Below are 26,812 nucleotides of genomic sequence, written 5' to 3'. Positions count from 1 at the left end.
CATTTCGTCGCTCTCTCGCTGTCACACACAGCGATGTGTGTGTCACAGCGGGAGAGTGACGACCAAAAAATGAAGCTGGACATTCAGCAACGACCGGCGACCTCACAGCAGGGGCCAGGTCGTTGCTGGATGTCACACACAGCGACAGCGACGGGACGTCGCTGCAACGTCACAGAAAATGGTGACGTAGCAGCGACGTCGTTGTCGTCGTCGTTATGTGTGACACCAGCTTTAGTATAATTATCGCTGTCAATAAAGCAAGATGGAGGTGGAGATGGCATGATGACATGTAGAGTACATGGGAAGGTGCACCAAAATGCTCAGCGTTGGTCATAGTAAAAAGCACTTAACAAATAGTAATGAAAGATTTAACAAAAATATGTGAATGGTTTTTAACATGAAAGGCACAATTTTTTTCAGGGTAGTGTCTCCTACATAGTGTAGTGATTAGTTTAAATGGAATCTGTCAACAGGTTTTTGTTAATCTGAAGACAGTATGCTATACACAAATTTCAGTGATGCATCTCTTATCAAGCTGACTGCTGTTGTTTACTAGCAATGATTATTTTAGCACCAGAATCTTGACATTGCTCTGACTACATTGCCTCATGCCAGGTAGTCCTTCATGCCTCTAACAGTGATAAGCAGCTCACTGTCTATAGTCTTTGAGAGCCTAGTGTAGGCAGGTTAACTTTCTGATCTCTACTGCATTACTAAATCTAAAAACTCTGATTGTGTCATAACCAATTTACACACTAAACTAAGTGATATATCATTGGATTCAGGATCTCTTGCCTACATCATGCTGCTCTCAGATGAGTTAGAAAAAACCTGCTGACAAATTCCCTTTAAACGCTCATTGGGAGCTGGCTGACTCCCTTTAACCCCTTTAGCGACCCATGACGTACTGGGTACGTCATGGATCGTGTGAGGTTAATCCCCGCCCCCTGCCGTGGGCAGGCCGCAGTGATCCGCACATATCAGCTGATTTCAACAGCTGACATGTCTGCTTGCTAGTCGCCAGTGGAATCGCGTTCCACACACGACTATTGACCCCTTACATCTTGCTGACAAAATCTGGTAGTGAGATGTATATGCGCGCCGCTATTATGATGACTTACCCCGCCCCCATTGGAAGTTATGTGACGTGATCACGTGACTTCCGGTGGTTGCCATGGTAGCACAGGATCATGTGATGACGCCTGTTGCGAACATGAGTCACTTTCTCTCAAGACCCCTTCACACGCACGTACCTCCAGTACGTGCAAGGTCCGTTCCCGCATTTACCGAAGTCACAGGCACAAGTATACCCATTAAAATCAATGGGTTTATGTGCACGCACGTGTTCAGCCATTGGCCAGTGCCTCCATGTGGAGCAGACGTGAGCCCGTGTGCTCTATATGGAGGCATGTCCGTTTTTTTCCGACAGCACGGGTGTCACGCGGCCCGCACACGTACCACACGGATGTAGTGTGGATGCGGTCCCACATGACACGCACTGGAGAAACACACGTGTCATTGTAAAAATTAAAAAAACACATACTCACCTCCACCAGCCCTGCAGTCTCTGCCGCAGCTGTTACCTGCATCCGACCCCCAGTGAATTTGAACAACGCATCTTCTTCACTGGGGGTCAGAAGCAGCGTCAGCAGGGCATGGCCTGTGCCGGACACTGTCATTCAGCACCACAGACAGCTCCGGAAGAATCAGGTAAGACGGGACTTTCAGTTTTCTGTGTGTTATTACATATAACACACGGAGAACATGCATGTGCCACAAACACGGCAAACGGTGAGCAACCACCCCTTTAATTCGTCCATCTTTAAAATGGTTAGTTTTTTTCACGTGCATGTGAAGGGGGCCTCAATGCCGGAATAGTGCCGTCATTGAAAGTAAAGCAGCATATCTGCAGATCTTGGCTCTGTAGCTGTGATCTGGAGATATGGAAGAGCGATCAGATTGCTGATCCATATAGCCCCCTAAAGGACCTAGTAAAATAAAAGAAAGTTAAAAAAAGTTTTAAAAAATTAAAAAAAAATAAAAAAATCTAAAAGTTCAAATCACCCCGCTTTCGCCCCATTGAAAATTAAAGGTTTAAAAAAATATACACATATTTGGTATCACTGCATTCAGAAATGCCCGATCTATCAAAATATAAAATCAATTAATCTGATTGGAATGATATTGCCGCTACGTCGTTTACCAAACGTCAAAATTACGTTTTTTGGTCGCTGCAAATTTTGTGCAAAATGCAATAATAGGCGATCAAAATGTAGCATCTGCACAAAAATGGTACCGTTAGAAACGTCAGCTCGAGATGCAAAAAATAAGCCATCACCGAGCCATAAATCCACAAAAAGGAGAAGTCTACAGGTTTTGAAATATGGTGCAAAACGTGCGCCACTTTTTTTTGGACAAACTTGTGAATTTTTTTTAACCCCTTAGGTACAAGTAAACCTATTCATGTTTGGTGTCTTTAAACTTGCACCGACCTGATGCATCACAGCGAAATGTCAGTTTTACCATATAGTGAACATGGTGACTAAAATATCCCAAAAACTATTGTGCAATCACACTTTTTTATGCAGTTTTTCCACACTTGAAACTTCTTTGCTATTTTCCAGTACAACTCGTCCTGGCCTTATATGGCAAGATTGACGGAAAAATAAAAACGTTATGGCTCTCGGAAGAAATGGAAGTAAACTTGGGACTACAGAGAGAAGGACTTGGGTATTCTCATTAGAAATAAGCTGAGCAGCAGCACTCAATGTCAGGCACCAGCTGCTAAAGAAAACAAGATTTTAGGGTGCATAAAAAGAGAGATTAGATCCCGGTATCCCAACGTATTGTTACCCCTCTATAAATCCCTTTTAACTCTAGAAGTCCCAGAGAGGGGTCATTTAACATTTCTACCTTTGGAACCCAGAGACGGGTCGAATGACCTGTAGAATTTTAGCTAACATCCTATAATCACCGTCTTTTGTTCTGTAATTAAGGCCATTACTGTCACACCACAGGAGATTGTTGCTTTCCATTGAGTTTAGCCATTTAGTTTCTAGTTAGTTCTATTCAGTTTGGACTAAGGGTCATTTGACCCTCTTTCGGGACTTCAGGGGGGGAGCCTGAAATTTCTGGGACTTCTAGTATTAAGGCCACATCTAGAATATAGGATCCAGTTTTGGGCTCCACATTTTAAAAAGGACATTCAGAAGTTAGAGTCAGTTCAAAGGCAGCTAACTAGACTACTACAAGGAATGGAAGGCCTCACATATGGTGAGAGGTTGGAAAAGTTAGATATGTTTAGCTTAGAAAAAAGACGTCTCAGAGGAGATCTCATTTATATGTATAAATACACGTGTGGTCAATGCAAAGGACTGGCACATGACTTATTTCTTCCAAAGACAATACTAAGGACCAGGGGGCACTCACTGCGAGTGGAAGAAAAGACATTCTGGCAGCTAAATAGGAAAGGGTTCTTCACAGTTAGAGCAGTCAGACTGTGGCATGCCTACCACAAGAGGTAGTAATGGCAGATACTATAACAGCTTTTAAAAAAGGGCTGGATGATTTCGTTAGTACACACAACATTGTTTGTTATAAATGACTTAAGGCCGCTTTACACGCTGTGATCTCGCTATCGAGATCGCTAGCCTGCGTACCCGCCCCCATCGGTTGTGCGTCACGGGCACATCGCTGCCCGTGGCGCACAACATCGCTTGGACCCGTCACACTACTTACCTGCCTAGTGACATCGCTGTGACCAGCGAACCTTCTCTTTTCTAAGGGGGCGGTTCGTTCGGCGTCACAGCGACGTCACTAAGCGGCTGCCCAATAGAAGCGGAGGGGCTGAGATGAACGGGACGTAACATCCCGCCCACCTCTTTCTTCCTCATTGCCGACGGCCGCAGGTAAGGTGAGGTTCCTCGTTCCTGCGGTGTCACACATAGCGATGTGTGCTGCCGCAGGAACGACGAACAACCTGCGTCCTGCAACAGCATTGATATTTGGGAACTGGACAGCGTGTCAACGAGCAACGATAAGGTGAGTACTTTTGCTCGTTAGCGGTCGCTCGTACGTTTCATATGCAATGACGTCGCTAACTATGCCGGATGTGCGTCACGAATTCCGTAACGGATGACGCTGCATGTAAAGCTAGGGACAAAATGTAGAACTGGTAAAGGAAGGTTGAACTAGATGGACCTAGGTCTTTTTTCAACCTGAGTAACTATGTAACCATGAGAGGGAAAAAAAACGGAAAAACGCAAGACGCCTGGAGGCTTAAGGGGTTAACTTAACATTTAAAATTTACTTTTCATCACTTTATATCTGCACTTTTTTGTTTTAAGAATCAGCCTCATAATATACAGTAATCTACATTTATCCAATTTAAAAAAAAAATGTCTTCATCAGCTTCTAAAATACTAATCTACATAGCAGCATTTGGTGCCACAACAGCAAATCTTGCTTTTTTGACTACAGAAGTTCTGTCTTCATCATTAAAACACTAATGTTACCTGCTGTTTTGAATCATATTCTAAGGCTTCAGACAGAGCTCATTTAGTCAAAAGTGTGAGACTTTACTTTCAACACCATATGCCGCTATGAAAGGATTGGAGATCTTCCGGAATCGCACAAACCTGGAAATTCCTATCTCTGTGTCACCCTTTAGAAGCTGCTTAAATGGAATATGTCAACAGGTTTTTTCTACCTAGTCTGAGAGCAGCTTTATGTAGGCAAAAAGACTGATTCCAATGATGTATCACTTTGATTATTGGCTGCAGCCATTCTGACAGAATTAAAGATTTTAATTTTTGCATGTAGCAGAGAGCATATAGCTGCCTTCACCCACACCAGGCTTTCAGTGCATATTTCTATAGACAAAAGCTCCTAATCATAGAAGGGGGCTAATGACCTTTCACAGCTGCCACTAAGCCCTAGAATAGTAATGAGAGACATCTATCAGATCCACCATTACTAATCTGTAAGTAAAAAGAAAAACACAAACTCCAAAAAAATCCTTTATTTGAAATAGCATACAAAAACCACCCTCTTTCACCCTGTCATTAACCCCAAACACCCTGTTCCAACATAAACCACATGAGGTCCCACAAAGGTTCTGGCTCTGCTATATACATACTAAAATCACAACATGCAGGCACAGAACATGTCCACACACTGTGGCTTCAGGCAGAGACAGACTGAGTAGCAGCAATGAGCAGAGATGTCACTCAGTTTATTTGTGGTCACAGCTGGAGGTTACCATGGTACCCCACCTTTGAGGGCAGGTAAACTGACTTATTGAACTCAGGGACCTCAGAGGTGAGGTCGTCTGAGTTACAAACTTACATCTCCTGGCAGAAAACAACATTTATTTGCCAAGAAAAGCAGATTTGGTGCTAAAATGTATACACCACATTGCTGCACCAAATTTGCATCTCCTGGCAAAAAAAAAAAATCACATGAAATCCGCATCATAATGTATGCGGTTTTGATGCAATTTATTGACAGGAGATGCAGATTTGGTGCAGGATTATTGTGTATAAATTTCAGCACCAAATCTCCATCTTTTGGCAAAAAAAATGCACAAAAACAGTTTGGTTCTGTGTCGGTGTGGTTTTCTGCCAGGAGATGCAAATTCGGTGCTGAAATGTCTGCACCAGACATTTGCACCAAATTTGCATCTCCTGGCAGAAAACTGCACGGAAACGGAGTAAAAAATGTTTTTGTATATTTTTTGAGATGCAGATTTGGTGCTGAAATTTAAACACCATATTCCTGCACCCATTCTGCATCGCCTGACAAAAAAATGCAACAAAACCACATCATACTACATGCAGTTTTGATGCAATTTTTTTGCCAGGAGATGCAGATTTGGTGCAGGAATGTGGTATATAAATTTCAGCACCAAATCTCCCACCTCTTGGCAAAAAAATGATTTTCTGCCACGAGATGCCAGTCTGTGAACTCAGTGACCTCACTTGAGGTGGGGTCAGTGAGTTTGATGCGGTCACCTGAGGTCAGTTTACCTGCATGGGGTGGGATACCATGGGAACCTCCAGCTATGACAGCAGAAAAAACTGAGTGATGTCACTGCTTATTACTGCGGCTAAGTCAGTCTCTGCCTGAAGCCCACATTGTGCAGACACGTTTTGTGACTTCAGTATGTATGTAGCAGAGGCGGGATAGTTGTGGGATCTCAAGTAGATTACTTCGAAACTGGGTGTTTGGGGTTAATAAAAGTGTGAAAGAGGGTGTTTTTTATTTTATTTAAAATAAAGGATTTTTTCGGTGTTTCTGTTTATTTCTTTTCACTTACAGATTAGTAATGGGGGATTTCATAGATGCCTCCCTTTACTAATCTGGGGCTTAATGGCAGCTTTGAGCTGTCATTAACTCCTGATAATACCCCGATTGCCACTGCACCATGGCAATCGGGATGAGCTGGGTAAAATGTTGGGATTGTCGCATCTAATGAATGCAACAATTCTGGGCGGCTGTAGGCTGCTATTTTTAGGCTGGGGGAACCCAATAACCATGAGTCTCCTGAGTCTGAGAATACCAGCTTCCAACTGTCGCCTTTGTCAAATCTGGGTATCAAAATTAGGGTGGACTGGACGCCGTTGTTATAAATAATTTATTTAAATCATTTTAAAAAAGCCGCATGGCTTCCCTCTTATTTAACATTAGCGAGGAAAAGCACACTGCTGGGGGTTGCAGCCTGTAGCAGTATGCTTTATCTGTGCTGGGTATTAGAATATGGGGAATCCTACGCTAGTTTATTTAATTTTACACCACTATAGAGGTGCACACAGCGTCTGTGATTCCAAGCAGTCAGACACGCTGTCACGCAGGGTGGGGGCATGGTCTGACTGCAACCAATCACAGACACCATAACTGCTGGTGGGAGGAAAAAGCAGTGCATATGCATGAGGGTAATGAATAGTAATGAAGCGTTACAGCCGCATGGAGACTGGTAAGTATAACGTGCCTACTTTATTCCTATTTCCTTTCTTTTTCATCTCTTTTTCTTTTAATTATCCGGGTGGCTGGATTCGGATAGTTACCCAGAGTTTCCTTAGACCTTCGGGCCCGGGATTGGTTCATGGGTACTAGGGATCCTGCACTGATCTGGACTTCAACAATCTGGGTTTGTCCATCATTATTCAATACAAAACGGATGCAACCTGAAGTAGAAGGGCCTCACTGACTATAATAAACTCCATTTAGCTCCTGATTTGTGACCTTTCTACATGGATATAAAAAGAAACCAGAAAGACCTCCTAGTGAAGCTCAAGTTTTATAAAATTATGTTTATTTAATTTTAGACTGTTTTGATAGTTCTTTTTTACTGTTAGAATATTTGTATACTACTTTGGGCTTTGTATGCACTATCACTAACAATGGACGTCCCTTGAGGCCTTACTTAGGTCTAAAGGCCCCGTTACACGCAACAACATCGCTAACAAGATATCGCTGGGGTCACGGAATTTGTGACGTACATCCAGCGTCGTTAGCGAGGTCATTGCGTGTGATACCTACGAGCGACCGCTAATGATCCAAAAAACGGCAAAAATCGTTGATTGTTGACACGTCATTCCTTTCCCAAATATCGCTGCTCATTTTGGACGCATGTTGTTTGTCGTTCCTGAGGCAGCACATATCGCTTCGTGTGACATCCCGGGACCGACGAACAACAGCGTTCCTGAGTCCTCCGGCAACGAGGTGGGAGTGACGTGGCTGCTTTCCGCCCCTCTGCTTCTATTGGAGGCCCGCTGTGTGATGTTGCTGTGACGCCGCACGAACCTCCCCCATAAAAAAGAGTTTGTTCGTCGGCCACAGCGACGTCGTTAGGAAGGTATGTGCGTGCGAAGTGTACTAGCGATATTGTTCGCCACGGGCAGCGATTTGCCCATGACGCACGCACGATGGGGGCGGATGCGATCGCAGCGTGTAAAGCGGCCTTTACTGTTATGTTGAAATTATCCGCCCTGGTGGTCATAATTCAGGGAGTGACAAGTATTGATTATAGCATCTAAGCTATTAAATGACTTAGAGGCAGAGTTTTACCATCAAGTACAGCTCAGCTCATCTAGTGATTATGCGATTACAGCTTTTGTGCAGTATGTCTGTGTAAAAGAGTTAATGTTTATCATTATAACACTTCATTCAGCAAGTTTTAGTCACATATGTTGGGGCAAGTTCTTATGATATTAGTGCTTAAAGTTGCTCATTTCATCAGAGGTTACTTTAAAATACCTAAAAATGAAAGTTTGACTTGATATCTGGTGTATCCATTCACTTTAATGTGCCACATGCTGTCAAAAAAGGTTATACTTTCCTCTTTGTTCAACCTGATCTCTAGCTGTTCTTACATTTTTGTGTGGGAGATATAGAAACTAAGGAAAACACCAGCACTTTGTGTAAATTAATTATATCACACTGTATTACTACCATATAAAGTATACTTTGAAAATTCAGGTACTTAGTGCACAAATTGGCCAATTTATATGAGCCCACCAGCCATGACAAGGAAACTTTTTTTTATGGTATCCTGAGTTAATATTAATCAAACTTACATCTCCCATGTCAAAAGTCATGTTGCTATTTGGAAATCCGAAGGATTCACAGTTGAAATTTGGGTATTTAAACACAGCTCCCGAACAGATATATAGCAAATATCATTAACATGATGCTAATGCACCTTTAGACATCTGCATTTACGAGACAAAAGTATTTATGTGAGATCTCATTTTGAAGGGGGTTGTCGACCCATGAGTAATTTTTTGGCAACCCGTTCTATGTTTTGTTGAGTTAAGTGACTGAGACTCAAGTCGGCATGTCACTGCAAGAATGCAAATTGGATACTTAAGATTGTGTTATGACCGCTAAAACCAGCAAGTAGAGCAGAATTTTAAGGGTGTCACAAGGATGGCACGGCCTGATGTTATCTGGGATCAGAAAGTCACAGCGTATAGTTGACCACAGATCCTCTTTAGTATTTGCTTGTCGTTTACCCTGAGATGGAGCTTATTTAATTCAATCTGGTTCTGAAGGGGTTAAGGTTCCTTTCTATCCTGCTGTGATATAACAGGTAGTTGTAATCTCAGCTATAGGCACTCCCTTTTGCTATAATTATCTATACCTCACTCCTCCCTATGCCAGCTATAGTTCATTGTATACTGTCCACTTTGGTAGGAGCCTGTCTCTTGAGATGCTTAGGTGTTTGTTTCTGTTGCACCTGAGAAGTTTCCTGATGGAGAAGCCATGGAGTGCTATTTGTTGTGTCTTCCCCCAGCTGTTTGTCTTACCTTTTTCATGTTGTTTTACTACAGTGGCGAGACTAGCATCTCACTGACCTTCATACTAGTCAGGGTAAGTTCAGAACCAGCAAAGGCTAGGACAAATTATGGCTCCCAGGGGAAAAAACGATCTAGGAACATTAGGGAGTGCAGGGATCAGCCTCATGTGAATTTTAGGATGTGACCTAGCTCCCCTCTGCCTAGCGCCTTGGCCTTCTTATTTATTGCTTCCCTGGTTTTCCCTTTCCCCAGGAGTTCTCTAGCACCCAGCGTCAGAAAGGGTGTGTACATTGTACACTTTTAGGATTTTTAAGCCCCTCCCCTTTAATTCTGGGACTGACTGTATGACATCTGTATGTGTCTGTTTATACATCCATGTACATGGCTCTATGGACAAGTGTGCCTAAAGGCCAATGATACATACACATCAATCAAATTTCTCAAGACTAGAAATTTCATTCATATGCTCAGTCTAATAGCCTCTAGCAGTCACCAGAGGCATTCCCTAATAAGAAATTACCTTATAGATTCTGAAGCACTCAACTAACAATGAAATCAAAGGAATTTTAACATTTTTTTCTTTTTTTTTTTTAAATCAATAAATGTGATTTTTTTCACCATCGACAAATGTTATAGTACATCACATGAAAGCAAAATAATAGCTAAACAAGCCCTTAACCACATTTACTGCATGTTCAGCATTTTAGTGGAAAAAAAAGGAAACAAAACAAAAACAAAAAAAATTGGCTGATATTTTAACATGTTGTGAAATCTGACATTACCACCTTCCTGCATTATGCTGTAATCATAACACTAATGGCTGGAACGAAGTGCTCAAAATGGCAACAAATTGAAAATAATGTTATGCTGAAAAGCAGTATCATAATAACCTGAGTTATGTAATGCACTAAAATTCTAAGATTATTACAATGGAAACATGAATCATACCTCTTGATGTGCGTATCCTCTCCTGTAATAGAAAAGAAAAAACGAGTAAACAACTTGTTGAAATGAGGTTTGGATCAATATATCATCTTTTTCTACATAAATCAGAACAGTTAGGTGCTTCCAATGCTTTCACCACATGCCAAAACAATGTTTAATATTTATTTTTCCAATAAATTACTATTATTATTAATGTTTTTTTATTAAAGAGACTCTGTCACTAGGTTTTTGCTACCTCATTTGAGAGCAGCATAACTTAAAGGGAACCAATCACCAGGATTTTCGTATATAACCTAAAGCCAGTGCTATACTGACACTATCAGGCTGATTCTATACATACCTGTAGTGGGCAGCTCTGATGTTTAGGTTTTGAAATCCAAAAAAAGTAAAGTTTATAAAATGAGCTGCTTGTTGAGTGACAGTTGCACTGGAGTAAATAATATATTTATAGTTATCTCCTCCCTCTGTTAGAATTAGCATAAGAATTATACCAACGATTCACTTTGTCTAGCAGGACCTGTGTGAGGTCATACCCATGTGACCTGGTATACAGGTTTGTTGGCTGAGGCCCTGCCCCTTCTGGTCACATGGGTATGACCTCACACAGGTCCTGCAACAGACAAAGTGAATCGTTTGTATAATACTTTTGCTAAATCTAACAGAGGGAGGGGATAACTATGAATATATTATCTGCTCCATAGCAACTGCCACTCAACAATCAGCTCATTTTATAAACTTTACTTTTTTGGATTTCAAAACCTAAACATCTGAGCTGACCACTACAGGTATGTATAGAATCAGCCTGATAGTGCCAGTATAGCACTGGCTTTAGATTATATACGAAAATCTTGGTGATTGGTTCCCTTTAAGAAAAGAGACTCTGAATCTAATGATCTATCACTTAGTTTACTGGATACATAAGATATAAAACAATCAAAGTTTACAGATGTAGCATGGAGCAGAGCTCAGAAATCTAACTCCGTCCACATCACAACTCTCTATGTACATCGTATATTAACAGTGATCTGCTTATTAGAGGAGGGGCTCAAGTGCCATGTAGTCCAGGAAGTGATAATCACCTGATGATAAAACCTTCATTGCATGGAAACAATAGCAGACAGTCTAATAAGAAACTCATCCCTTAAATCTGTGTTTCAGACCCAACCGCATGCTATCATAATATTACATAACAAAAGCAGGCTTTCAGATTCACTTTAATTGACTAATTTGACCAGTATTTTTGTAATGATGATAGTAATTTAAATATGCAATATGTTTAGCAAACTTTTCAATTATAAACCTAATTGATTTAAAAAAAAAAATGGCAGTAATTAATTGGAAGTGCATGACTGACAATAGGTTACTATGTTAAGACCCCTTTACACACTGAGACTTTCTAGTGATCCCACGAGTGATCTCAACCTGGCCGGGATCGCTGGAAACTCTCTGGTGAGCTGTCAAACAGACAAACCTGGCCAACGACGCAGCAGCGATACGGACTTGCAGAATGACCTAGCTAGTCGTTGGGGACATGTCAAAGCAAAGCGAAAGGGAAGTCGCTAACGCAGTCAATGTAACGGTGTCAAACACAACGATGCATACTGCGCAGCGGGAAACAAAGGACCAAAAAATGTTCCTGAGAGATGTGTAGCGATCAGCAACCTCACAGCGGGGGCCAGGTCCCTGAGGCGTGTCACACACTGCAATGTCGCTGGGGAGGTCGCTATTACGTCACAAAACCGGTGACGTTACAGCTATATCGCTAGCGATATTGCAGTGTGTAAAGGGGCTTTTATAGGTAACTTGTTCTATGTTTTTTGTCAGCTGATGACCCTTGATTCTGTAATGATGATCTTCCTATGAATGCCAGCTTAGAGAACGGGAATTTATAGGAGATCGTGAGTTGTGCTATACAGAGCTGTGATGATGCTGATGCACTGCTCTGCACTGCACTGAAGAAGCGATCGGACGATCACAGCTTCAAGTCCCCTAAGAGGACAAATAAAAACAGTAAGAAGTGAAAAGTAAAAAAAAAAACGTTTTAAAAAATATTAAAAACATAAAAAACATAAGTTCAAATCACCCCATTTTGTCCCATTGCATATATAACAATTAAAAAGAATACACACAAATTTGGTATTGCTACTTTTAGATTTGTCCGATCTATCAAAATATAAAACACATTAATCTGATCGGTAACTAAACAGTGTGATGACATTTTTTTCTAAAATGCCAGAATTACGCTTTTTATCCACTACAATATTTTAAGAAAATGCAATAAGAGGCAATCAAAACATCGTATCTACCCCAAAATAGTATGAATAAAAACGCTATCTCAGGTGCAAAAAATTAAAATGTTACGGCGACAAAAGTGGACGTTTTATTTACAAACATCAAATTATTTTTCACCACTTAGATACTAAACATACATACCAAAGTTATTTTATTTATGTACCCACTTGGCTTCAAATTTGTATTTTGAATATAACGCAAGTTGTTTTTAAACTTTTATTTTCATAAAATATAGGCTAGTATTGGGTAACAGCAGGAAAATTGAAAAGTGCAGGAATTTAAACTAAAGCAGCTTCCAACCTTTATATTAAATGTATATAATTGTATGCATAAGTAAAGTGTAATCATTATAGCTAATGGTCTCTACTTTGCTGCCTCTTCTTCCTTTTCTGAGATCTGTGCTGTGTGGAAAGTGTATAACATGCCTCCATGCCTTTCCACTGATATGCATTGAACCAGAACCAATGGCAACCGTTTGTCTATAAGTTGTTATATGAACACTAGACTTGGTGTGAATCAATTCACAGAGTTGGCTTTTCCCTTAGGCCAATGTAAGCCTTGGACGCAGCAGTTAGGAAGGCATATGTATAGAAGAAATAACATCCAAATATTTACAGATTTTCAGTAGTAATTGGACATATATATATATATATATATATATATATATAAATTGAGTGGTACATTTATGTTGCCCATCTGTACAGCTTGTACCCTCTTTCTCAGTCAACGACGCCATTAATTTTTTAAAACTTTTTTTTTCATTTTTTTTATTTAACTAGGTCCCCTAGGGGACTATAACGATCAGCAGTCTGATTGCTCTTTCATTTCTCCAGATCACAGCTACACAGCTGAGATCTGGAGAAAAGTTGCTTTATTCTCACAAACTGCCCTCTGCCGGCAGTGAGAGAAAGTGACTCATGATAGCTACAGGAGTCATAACATGACCCTGTGCTAACATGGCAACTGCTAGAAGTCACATGATCACATTACGTGACTTCCGATGCGGGTGGGTAAGTTACCCTTATGGCGGCGCGCATTTACATCTCACTGTCAGATTTTGGAAGCGAGATGTAAGGGTTTAATAAGTGCGGGTGGAAAGCGATTTCACTCGCGCCTAGCAGGCACACATCAGCTTTTGAAATCAGCTAAGATGTGCGTGGATCGCCGCGGACTGCCCACGGCAACGCACGGTGATTAACCTCACATAATCTATGACGTACCCAGTATGTCATGTGTCGTGAAGAGGGTAAAGTTCCAATCTGTTACACCCAGCCATAGGGTTGTGACTCTTGCGGCAGCTGTGTTTTTGCTTCTTTACTGGTTGTGTGTCACATAGCCAAACTAGATGAGCGGCCTGCTCTCTCTTTCACCTTTTCTTTTATTGGGTAAGACCCTATTGTGCTGTTTCTCCACAGTATTGCATGTTAATTCTATTACAAATGCGTGTGCATGACTTGGCTGATTGTCAACATTTTTTTAATAGCCAAAAGGAAAAATGCCAAACACCCCACATTTGGCAAATAGTGACTTTTTTTTACCTCATACATAGCCAATTTTAACACAATAAAATAGTTTCTAAAAAAACCTCTATTATATACAGTATGGATGAATGAGCAAAATGAATGTTTTGTTAGGAATCATTCAGATATCCATGCTCATCAGTCCGAATTTGTAAAGCAAAGCATTAACTGCCCGCAGGTCTCCCGACTCGAGTATCACAGCCTTGTGTATCTCTATGAGGCTGTAACACTTGAGTCGATGAGCATGGATGTCTGAATGTGCCCATAAAGCTAGAAGGACTTGCTGTTGAAGGTGTACACTACTTTGGTATTGCACTTTTTTTCAGTGCTACAGAATTTATCTCAAGTTCATAAATGGGTAAAATTGCGGTGTTTGTAAATGTGACGCCCTGGACTAGTCAGGTCGTCCGAGGTAGTCACACACACACACACACACACCCTCCCGATTAGGTGACAGCAGCCAACCTAGAAACCCTTGTCACCACCCTGCAGGTTTGATGTCCACACCAGGGGGGTGGAGCCAGGCGGTTGGTTCCACCCACCAAGGAGTTCAAAGGCCTGGAGGCGGGAAAACAAAAACACAAGTGGTAGTGCAGAGTGAGAGAAGTCAAGTTCACGGGCAGACCTGTGTCCAGGCCTGCCAACAGACTACCCCGGTGGCTGGTTCAGAGCCCAGTCACCTTTGGCAAGGAGGCAGACGGTGGTGGCCGCCTGCAGGAGCTGGGATTACAGCCAGTGGAACCGTAGGGACCGGGGTCGGGCGGTGGCCTGCTGGTACCGAACCGCGGAGTCGATTGGAAACCGGAGCACCAGGAGGGGTACTCAGATCCAGTACAAAGCCCTGAACCGACAGGGCCGAGTCAAATCAACGGATTGCGGACTGGACTTTAGTACCTATCCCACACAAGACCCGTTAGAAGACAACAGCCCAACCATACAGGGTAAAGCCACCGCCAAGTCATAGAGACCCAAAGGGCCAGCGTCTGCGGGCAAATGGGCTCCTACGGCATATACAAGTCGGGGAGCGGACTACCATTGGTTAGGCATAGGAGTCAAAACATCCATACAAAGAGGTGCATTAGAAAGGCGGAAACCACCAACCTATTCCGGGAGAAGCTGCAAGAGGCTGTGGGCCCCGTTTGGTTTACCAGAGACTCCAGTGTATTGTGTCATAGTGAGTACACCAGTGCCTTCGGGCCGTGCACCGCGCTGCACCACACCAGCATATGCCCACAACCACTCCCACGCTTCAGCACCTCCCCCGGGCCCCCGGGACCATAATTCCCCTACCCACAGGGGTCAACAGCAGGCTGCGCAACATCGTCCCCAAGAGGCCTAGTTAATGGCAGCGGTGGTGTCCATCTATTCACCACAAACTGTGGGTGGTGTCACGAACTTACATCCCAAACCATACCACCGCAGCCCCGGCCGTGGAACTCCCCGTCAAGTCCCTGCGTGTAGCGCCAACTCCCTTGCAGAGCGACATGACCCCCGGGTCCGTGAGAGCCTCGAGCCACCACCCACCGTACGAGCACGGATCCGAGCGGCTCGGCGGTCGCAGCTGAGCCCGCGGGGTGGTACATAAACATAAACAACTTTAAATTGTAAGCCTTATCAATAATCCTCTCTGTTTTTAAGAGTGGAGGGTATTTTACTGTAAAGCTTGCTGCCTAGATCAGTCAGCCTGCAGTCCCTGCCTGGCCAGTTTTCTAGGCAGAGACCGATGGCCAGGTTCTACAGTTTGCAGCCTTCACACGCTATTTTGAAGCTGGGTACAACCAGTCTCGGTCCTTCTGACTTTCTGCAATGCTTAGAACAAATTATCAACCAAAGGAATGGTGTGCACAATATATGTAAATGCATTTTGTAGATAAATAAAATAAATATTATTAAAATTTATTAAATAAAATGAATTGTGGTCACTGAAAACTATAGCCAAAAAAAGGTATACAGTATATAAATCTTTATTAGATAACAATAATAACAGAAGGTTAAAAAAGTCACAATGAGTGCACACAGGAGATGGCACAAAAACAGCAGGAGGAGGTGAGATAAATACAAGCATAAATACTTAAGTCATAGTATATAGATAAAAGGCTAAAAGGAATAGCCCATATGACAGTAACAGTGAAGTGACAGTGAATAATTATAAACTCTGTAAATTCAGAGATTAGGCATATAAGCCTAAATTTATATCCTCCTGCTGGAATGGCGCCAGGTCCCAACGGGTATTTTGCCTCTGTCAGGGGCTAGTGTAAAGGCTGAAACACATGTTTATTCACAATCACGTCACTGTTATTGTCATATGGGCTGTTCCTTTCAGCTTCATCTGTACTTATATACTGTGACTAGTATTTACTTTTGTATTTATCTCAACTACTCCTGCTGTTTTTGTGTTGCCTCCTGTGTGCACTCATTGTACCTTTTTAACTGTTATTATTGTTATCTAATAAAGATTTATATAGTGTATCCTTTTTTTGGATATACTTTTTTATAATTAGCTTCAATTCTATAGCGGCAAGGCTACCTATATAAAAAGCCTGGGAGAGAGTACATTTTGTACCAGTAGCCAGGGTAGCCAACCGTCCAGAAATTCTACGGTAGTTTACAATAATAGGGTACTTTTATGGCCTGTGCGTAAATAAATTTAAGGCATACGTGATTTATTTGAGGTTGTAATAACTTGTATAGATTATTTTGACTGCTATTGTCATCATTTTACTGTTTAGAGTGAATGTAGCTAATGTTTTCACATCAGAATTTTGGGGTGTAGGGTTCTCTTATAATTGTAGTGATTTTCTATGGTTTTCCCATGTGTCCATAAAAAATATTGTCTATCTGTAATGTTTGATAAGCTGTCAAAAAAAATTAAAAAAGTGAAGTTTGCAACACTAACAAAAGAATGACCATGCTGCTGGTGTGAACTGTCCATCTTCAGGAGAACATTGCCCTTGGCAAAGCAAGAGATGAGGACCGGGAGCTTCAAGTTGAGAAAACTCCTTTAAAAGGAACCTGTCACATCCCCATATTATAGGGTTAATCTGCAAGTTAATAATGTTATAAAGCTGGAAGGCTGACTCACTAAAAGCCTGGAGACAGGGAAGATATGAGCTTCAGTCCTTCTGGCAGCCTTTGGCTTTCAGTCATAGAGGTGTGCTGGCGTGGCTTTAGTCAAAGAGCAGTGGCTGTAACTACACCTCGGCAATGACTGACAGCCGGGTCAATAGTGCTTTAGTACACAGCCGGCTGTCAGTCAGTGCCAGGGCATGTTTAAAGCAGCTGGTCACTGCGTACTGAGTCATGACTGAAGACACTTTGGCCGCACATCTACGACTTGAAGCTGGAAGTTGCCAGAAGGGATAAATTTAATCTTGTACTGATAGCCGGGCTTTCACTATGGTGGCCATGCATCTTTAGAATGCTATTAACCTGCAGATTAACCCCACATCTCTCCTTAAGTAGCATCTATTAAAATTTACCTCTGTTTTGGAAGCAAAGAAATAGACTTTTAGCTATATAATTCTAGCTGTAAACAAAATTATCTTCAATGTGAGCTAGAAAGCTGCAAGAAAAACAAACTTCTTCATGCATTGCCTGCAGCGAGTCTAGACATTCTTCTGTAACGACAATTCAGCTAATGAACATATGGTAATTTATGGAACTGTAGTCAATATACATCATTATAAATTAGGCATTATGTATGAAGACTGTGTAATAGACATTGGCATTGTCACCCATGGAAAGCTAGTTGCATTTTTACACTATAGCTTCAAAAATTAAAGCAGCACTCCAGCTATTTTATGCCATCTGCATGCAGAGTGGAGCCAACATTAATAGTGAATTATGGAAAGGCACTTCTATATCTCTTCTTTATGTGTATTAACTGATTTGGTCTTGCTTTAACAAGCTTATAATAATAATAATAATAATTATTATTATTATTAATAATAATATTTATTTATAAAGCACCATTGATTCCATGGTGCTGTACTTGAGAAGGGGTTACATACAAAATACAGATATAAGTAGCAATAGACAAACTGGTACAGAAGGGAGAGGGCCTTGCCCTTGCGGGCTTACATTCTGTAGTTCTTCTTATACACACTACATTTCCCATTATGCCACTTATTTTGCAGAGAGAGCACTATCTTAGGGTACGGTGCCACTTGCATTTTGCACGAAAGACTGCAATACGATAAAACATCAGATTGCTATCACTTTAGTGCAAAACTATGGGGTAGTGTCCATCTGCGACTAATTTCTCATGCCATAGTGGCATGCGGAATGAATCACACCATGCTGGATTTGCCAGTGAGTCTCGGCTCACCCCCCCCCATACAAGTCTATGGGAGAGTGTGAAACATCGCAGTCCACTTGCATGTCATCCGAGTACAGTGCGATGTACGCACAGAGACGTACAGATGTACAGAGACAAACAGAGGAGGAGATGGGAGAAAGTGCTCCTTCCCTCTTCTCCGCAGCTATGATACAATTGCAAGATCGCATCACAGTCGCATGACCCTCGACTGACATTCGCAGCAGAGGGTCATTAGCATATCGCTTCCGATACTTCTCGTATCGGAATCTATGCACAAGTGAAACCGTATCCATATAGTGCTACAATCCTATGTAAAAGCAGCAGTAAAAAAATCTGATCAAAACGGGTGGGGCCTCAGCCATCATAGCTGATACCAGGAAGAAACATTTTTCTGTTGGCTGAGGCCCTACCCCTTCTGGTCACATGGCTATGATATCAGCACAGGTCCTGTTAGTCACAAACTAAATTGATTGTATAATAGAATTAGCATAAGTAACAGGGGGGGGGATAGCTATAAATACCCACGCCAGCTGTTAGCTGATTCTCAGCTGCTGTCACTCAACAAGCTGATGATTTTACAAAGTTTACTTCCTTGTGTTTCAAAACCTATACATCCTAACTGACCACTAAAGGTATGTATAGAATCAGCATGATAGTGCCAGTATACACACGTGGTCAAAATTGCTGGTACTCCTCCTTTAATGAAAGAAAAACCCACAATGGTCACAGAAATAATTTGAATCTGACAAAAGTATTAATAAATAAAAAATATTTGAACATGAACAAATGAAAGTCAGACATTGCTTTTCAACCATGCTTCCACAGAATTTTTAAAAAAACTAAAATTCATGAAATAGGCCTTGACAGAATGATGGTACCCCTGTAAATATTGTGACAAAAGGGACATGTTAAATCAAGGTGTGGCCACTAATTATCATCAGAGAAGACTACAATCTTGTGATCAGTGGGCCTGTTTATAGGGCTACAAATACTTACTGTGCTGTTTGGTGACATGGTGTGTACCACACTCAACATGGACCAGAGGAAGCGAAGGAAAGAGTTGTCTCAGGAGATTAGAAAGAAAATTATAGATAAGCATGTTAAAGGTAAAGGTTATAAGACCATCTCCAAGCAGCTTAATTTTCCTGTGACTACAGGTGCACATATTATTGAGAAATTTAAGATCCATGGGAATGTAGCCAACCTCCCTGGATGTGGCCACAGGAGGAAAATTGATGACAAATCAAAGAGACGGATAATACGAATGATAACAAAAGAGCCCAGGAAAAACCTCTTAAGAGATTAAAGGTGAACTTCGAGCTCAAGGAACATCAGTATCAGATCGCACCATCCGTCGTTGTTTGAGCTAAAGTGGGCTTCATGGGAGACGACCAAGGAGGACACCATTGTTGAAAAAAAATCATAAAAAAGCCAGACTGGAATTTGCCAAACTACATGTTGACAAGCCACAAAACGTCTGGGAAAATGTCCGATTGACAGATGAGACAAAAATGGAACTTTTTGGCAAGGCACATAAGCTCTATGATCACAGACGGAAAAATGAAGCATATCAAGAAAAGAACACTGTCCCTACTGTGAAACATGGAGGATGTTCGGTTATGTTCTGGGGCTGCTTTGCTGCATCTGGCACAGGGTGTCTTGAATCTGTGCAGGCTACAATGAAATCTCAATACTATCAAGGGATTGTAGAGAGAAATATGCTGCCCAGTGTAAGAAAGCTTGGTCTCAGTCACAGGTGATGGGTCTTGCAACAGGATAATGACACAAAACACACGGCTAAAAACATCCAAGAATGGCTAAAGCCAGCTTTACACCTTACAATTAGGTATGCGATCTCGTATGCGATGTGACACACCCAGGTCGCATATGTGATTGAATGAGATTGCACGTAGGTCGTTCATTTGCTGTCACACGTGCGTTAGTAGTCTATGTTAAATTGATCAATTTTGTGTGCGATCCTTTAGATCATGTGTTCTGTGACGTATGCATTGGACACCCTTTTTTTTTTTAATTAATTGACTTGCCAAGCGTGTGTAATGTGTAGGGATACGTTTTTACTATGTCATCTGCCATTCAGCTCTGCTACATGGCCGCTGACAGCAGACACAGACAGCCATGTAGCAGAGCTGAATGGCAGATGACAGCAGACACAGACAGAGCCGCACTGTCAGAATGAACTCGGGTGAACCTCACCCGACTTCATGGTCATGCTGCGGCTCTGTCTGTGTCGCGTCCTGATTAGCGGTCACCTGTGAAGGACTCACCGGTGACCGCGAAACTCCTGAGTAAGTGAATTGAGCAGCCCTCTCTCATACTCACCGATCCCCGATCCCCGGCTCTGCACGGCATTCACACTGCTCCGGCGGCTTTTACTGTTTTGAAAAAGCCGGCCGCCCATTAAACAATCTCGTATTCCCTGCTTTACCCGCCCACCGGCGCCTATGATTGGTTACAGTGAGACACGCCCCCACGCTGAGTGACAGGTGTCACACTGCACCCAATCACAGCAGCCGGTGGGCGTGTCTATACTGTGTAGTGAAATAAATAATTAAATAATTAAATAAAACGGCGTGCGGTCCCCCCCCAATTTTAAAACCAGCCAGATAAAGCCATACGGCTGAAGGCTGGTATTTTCAGGATGGGGAGCTCCACGTTATGGGGAGCCCCCCCAGCCTAACAATATCAGCCAACGGCCGCCCAGAATTGCCGCATACATTATATGCGACAGTTCTGGGACTGTACCCGGCTCTTCCCGATTTGCCCTGGTGCGTTGGCAAATCGGGGTAATAAGGAGTTATTGGCAGCCCATAGCTGCCAATAAGTCCTAGATTAATCATGTCAGGCATCTATGAGACACCCTCCATGATTAATCTGTAAATTACAGTAAATAAACACACACACCCGAAAAATCCTTTATTAGAAATAAAAAACACAAACATATACCCTGGTTCACCACTTTAATCAGCCCCAAAAAGCCCTCCTTGTCCGGCGTACTCCAGGATGGTCCAGCGTCGCATCCAGCTGTGCTGCATGAAGGTGACAGGAGCTGCAGAATACACCACCGCTCCTATCAGCTCCACACAGCAAATGAGGACAGCCGCGCGATCAGCTGAGCTGTCACTGAGGTTACCCGCTGTCACTGGATCCAGAGGTGGATGCAGCGGTGGCCGCGGGTAAGCTCAGTGACCGCTCAGCTGATCGCGCTACTCACCGCTGCTCCTCTCACCTCCACGCAGCAACTGAGGTGAGTAGCGCGATCAGCTGAGCTGTCACTGAGGTTACCCGCGGCCACCGCTGCATCCACCGCTGGATCCAGTGACAGCGGGTAACCTCAGTGACAGCTCAGCTGATCGCCGGCTGTCTTCATTTGCTGTGTGGAGGTGACCGGAGCGGCTGTGTCTGCTGCAGCTCCGGTCACCTCCATGCAGCAGCACTGGATGCGACGCTGGACCATCCTGGATTACGCCGGACAAGGAGGGCTTTTTGGGGCTGATTAAAGTGGTGAACCAGGGTATATGTTTGTGTTTTTTATTTCTAATAAAGGATTTTTCGGGTGTGTGTGTTTATTTACTGTAATTTACAGATTAATCATGGAGGGTGTCTCATAGACGCCTGACATGATTAATCTAGGACTTATTGGCAGCTATGGGCTGCCAATAACTCCCTATTACACCGATTTGCCAATGCACCAGGGCAAATCGGGAAGAGCCGGGTACAGTCCCAGAACTGCCGCATATAATGTATGCGGCAATTCTGGGCGGCTGTTGGCTGATATTGTTAGGCTGGGGGGCTCCCCATAACGTGGAGCTCCCCATCCTGAGAATACCAGCCTTCAGCCGTATGGCTTTATCTGGCTGGTTTTAAAATTGAGGGGGACCGCACGCCGTTTTTTTTAATTATTTAATTATTTATTTCACTGCACAGAATAGACACGCCCACCGGCTGCTGTGATTGGGTGCAGTGTGACACCTGTCACTCAGCGTGGGGGCGTGTCTCACTGTAACCAATCATAGGCGCCGGTGGGCGGGTAAAGCAGGGAATACGAGATTGTTTAATGGGCGGCCGGCTTTTTCATAACAGTAAAAGCCGCCGGAGCAGTGTGAATGCCGTGCAGAGCCGGGGATCGGGGATCGGTGAGTATATGAGAGAGGGGGATAGACTGACATGGACTGAGAGTGAGGGACAGAGATAGTGACGGACTGACAGAGATTAGTGCATGACAGACATTGTGAGGCGCTTCAGAACGCAGCTTTTCAGCTGCGCTCTGAAGCGGACCTTTTTTAAGCTGCGGTGCAGAGCGCACACCTGCGCACATAGCCTCAGACATCAAAATCGTATGAGGGATGTCACACGTTACAATTCACTAGGTTCATACAACAAAACGTCCAATGTATGAGGAATAAACGACGTGTATGCGATCACCGTATTTTAGTTCAATCTTGATTGCACGTAGGTGTCACACGCAAATATGTCACGAACGATGCCGGATGTGCGTCACTTACAACTTGACCCCGACGACGGATTGAAAGATTTATTGAAGCGTGTAAAGCAGGCATAAGAGGAAAACATTGGACTATTCTGAAGTGGCCTTCTATGATCCCTGACCTAAATCCTATTGAGCATCTTTGAAAAGAGCTGAAACATGCATTCTGGAAAAAGCAATCTTCAAACACGAGACAACTGGAGCAGTTTGCTCTTGAGTAGTGGCCAAAATACCCGTCGAGAGGTGCAGAAGCCTCGTAGACAGTTACAGGAATCGCTTGATTGCAGTGATTGCCTCAAAAGGTTGTGCAACAAAATATTAAGTTAAGGAGGGTACTATCATTTCTGTCCAGGCCTATTTCATGAGTTTTATTTTTTTAAAAAATCTGTGGAAGCAGAAAAGCAATGTCTGATTGTCATCTGACTTTCATTCATTTTCATAGATTTTTAATTTATTATTACTTTTGTCAGATTCAAGTTATTTCTGTGACCATTGTGGGTTTTTATTTCTTTAAACAAGACGTACCAACAATTTTAACCACGTGTGTAGCACTGACTTTAGGTTATATATGAAAATCCTGATAATTGGTGCACTTTAAACACCATTCTGTTTGCCTCGGCCCATTGTTCGAGTGTGTCTAGATCCTTTTGATTCTCTTTCCTCTCTAGTGTTGACTACTCTTCCTATCTTAGTATCATCTGCAAATTTTATGGAGTTCCTTAATAATTCTATTGTCCAGATCATTTATAAAGATATTAAACAGCACTCGGCCCAGAACAGAGCCTTGTGGCACCCCGCTTTTAACTTTCCTCAAGTTTGTTTTGCAGCCATTGAATATTACTGGTTGTGCACAATCATTAAACCAGTTGTGAATCCATCTAACTGATTTTTTGTCAATTCCATACTTGATCATTTTTTCATTAAGGATGTTATGTGATACTTTATCGAATGCCTTAAGCCCGCTACACACGCTTCAATATATCTCACAATCCGTCGTTGGGGTCAAGTTGTAAGTGACGCACATCCGGCATCGTTTGTGAGGTATCTGCGTGTGACAGCTATGTGCGATCAGGATTGAACGCAAAACCGTTGATCGCAAACACATCGTATCTTTCTCTAGAATTGAGCGTTTTGTTGCACGAACCTAGTGAATTGTAACGTGTGACATCCCTCATACGATTTTGGTGTCTGATGCTATGTGCGCAGGTGTGCGCTCTGCACCGCAGCTTAAAAAAGGTCCGCTTCAGAGCGCAGCTGAAAAGCTGCGTTCTGAAGCGCCTCACAATGTCTGTCATTCACTAATCTCTGTCAGTCAGTCACTATCTCTGTCCCTCACTCTCTGTCCATGTCAGTCTACCGCTGGATCCAGTGACAGCGGGTAACCTCAGTGACAGCTCAGCTGATCGCGCGGCTGTGTTCATTAGCTGTGTGGAGGTGACCGGAGCGTCGGTGTGTGCTGCAGCTCCGGTCACCTCCATGCAGCAGCGCTGGAAGCGACGCTGGAGCATCCTAGATTACGCCGGACATGGAGGGCTTTTTGGGGCTGATTAAAGTGGTGAACCAGGGTATATGTTTGTGTTTTTTATTTCTAATAAAGGATTTTTTCGGGTGTGTGTGTGTTTATTTACTGTAATTTACAGATTAATCATGGAAGGTGTTTCATAGACGCCTGACATGATTAATCTAGGACTTATTGGCAGCTATGGGCTGCCAATAACTCCTTATTACCCCGATTTGCCAACGCACCAGGGCAAATCGGGAAGAGCCGGGTACAGTCCCAGAACTGTCGCATATATTGTATGCGGCAATTCTGGGCGGCTGTTGGCTGATATTGTTAGGCTGGGGGGCTCCCCATAACGTGGAGCTCCCCATCCTGAGAATACCAGCCTTCAGCCGTATGGCTTTATCTGGCTGGTTTTAAAATTGGGGGGGACCGCACGCCGTTTTTTTTCATTATTTAATTATTTATTTCACTACACAGTATAGACACGCCCACCGGCTGCTGTGATTGGGTGCAGTGTGACACCTGTCACTCAGAGTGGGGGCGTGTCTCACTGTAACCAATCATAGGCGCCGGTGGGTGGGGAAAGCAGGGAATACGAGATTGTTTAATGGGCGGCCGGCTTTTTCAAAACAGTAAAAGCCGCCGGAGCAGTGTGAACGCCGTGCAGCGCCGGGGATCGGGGGATTGGTGAGTATGAGAGAGGGCTGCTAACTTCAGTAACTTAGGAGATTAGCGGTCACCGGTGAGTCCTTCACAGGTGACCGCTAATCAGGGCACGACACAGACAGAGCCGCAGCATGACCGTGAAGTCGGGTGAAGTTCACCCGAGTTTATTCTGACAGTGCGGCTCTGTCTGTGTCTGCTGTCATCTGCCATTCAGCTCTGCTACATGGCTGTCTGTGTCTGCTGTTAGCGGCCATGTAGCAGAGCTGAATGGCAGATGACATAGTAAAAACGCATCCCTACACAGTACACACGCTTGGCAAGTCAATAAATAAAAAAGAAAAAAAAAGGTGCCCAATGCATACGTCACAGAACACATGATCTAAAGGATCGCACACAAAATTGACCAATTTAACATAGACTACTAACGCACGTGTGGCAGCAAATGAACGACCTACGTGCAATCTCATAAGATCCCGTATGCAACCTGGGCGTGTCACATCGCAAGTGCGATTGTACAACTAATTGCAACGTGTAAAGTGGGCTTTACTGAAGTCAAGATATACTATATCCCCTACATATACAATAAGAGTGTGCAGTTTGATTGAGGGGAGTTCTATAACCATACTAATCATTATATAGACTCACCTGCTACAGTCATGGATAATAGTAATGGCACTCTTGAAATTAGCTAATCTCCCTGGACATTGATGGCAGAGAAGAATTGATGTAAGTTTGCAATGCAGGAAAATTCAGCTAGTGGATTAGCAGCCCCAATCAAATTCCAACGAAATCCAAGCTGTCCTAAAGGCTCAGGTTACATCACAAACTATCCTTCAACATTTGAATGAAATTTAATGCTATGGCAGGAGATCCAGGCGGACCCCACTGCTGACACAGAGACATTAAAAAGCTAGACTGCATTTTGCCAAAATGTATGGGATTGAGGAAAAATCCTTCTGGGAAAGCATTTTCTGGACAGTTGAAACCAGTATAGAGCTTTTGTTAAGCTACATCACTCTACTATTAAAAAATAGAATGAGGCCTACACCGAAAACAACACAGTTCCTACATTCAAATATGGTGAAGATTCAGAGATGTTTTGATGCCTCTGGCACTGGGTGTCTTGACTGTATGCAAGGCATCATGAAATCTGAAGTTTATCAAAGGATTTTGCATTGCAATCTAGTGTCCAGTGTCAGAAAGCTAGGTTTGCATTCTAGCAAGACAATGACCCCAAACATACTTCAGAAAGCACCCAGAAATCATGGAAAGTGCTGGAGAGTTCTGAAGAGGCCACAATGAGTCTGGACCTAAATCCCATTGAACACCTTTGGAGAAATCCTATAAATGATGTTGGGAGAAGACACCCTTCAAATATGTGTAACCTCGAGCAGTTTGCAAAATAAGAGTGGTCAAAAATTCCAAGCTTGTTGATGGTTATAGGAAGCGATTGATTGCAGTTATTTATTCCAAAGATTGTGCAACAAAGCATTAAGTTGAGGGTGGCAACAATTTTGTCCAACCCATTCTGGGGGGTTTGTGTGAACTTAAATCCACTTTTTCTTTTTTTTCACTGTTTTTTTGTGTTTTCATTTATTTGTGTTGTTCCAATACAAACAAAAGAAATAAGCATGTGTATAACAAAAATTGTAATTGCAAGAATTTTTGGGGAGAAATACTTAATTTTCTGGATCAATTTCAAGGGTGCCAAGACTTTCGGCAATGACTGTGTATCACTGCTCTTTTATTTAAAGCAGAAGGATC

At 42.8% G+C, this 26,812-nt stretch overlaps 1 protein-coding gene across 1 annotated transcript in view; it reads right to left on the bottom strand.

Moving 5' to 3' along the window:
• Window positions 1-26,812, bottom strand: part of PCDH15 (protocadherin related 15) — a 2,365,808-nt gene that overhangs the window by 34,066 nt on the left and 2,304,930 nt on the right. The window contains exon 33 of the mRNA XM_075348720.1: window positions 10,248-10,269. Coding sequence (XP_075204835.1) covers window positions 10,248-10,269 — 22 coding nt within the window. The remainder of the gene's footprint in view (window positions 1-10,247; window positions 10,270-26,812) is intronic.

This window comes from Anomaloglossus baeobatrachus, chromosome 5 (assembly GCF_048569485.1).
Source record: "Anomaloglossus baeobatrachus isolate aAnoBae1 chromosome 5, aAnoBae1.hap1, whole genome shotgun sequence".
Lineage (NCBI taxonomy): Eukaryota > Metazoa > Chordata > Amphibia > Anura > Aromobatidae > Anomaloglossus > Anomaloglossus baeobatrachus.
Note: the sequence above shows the minus strand (reverse complement) of the source record. Positions and strands in the feature narration are given on the sequence as shown.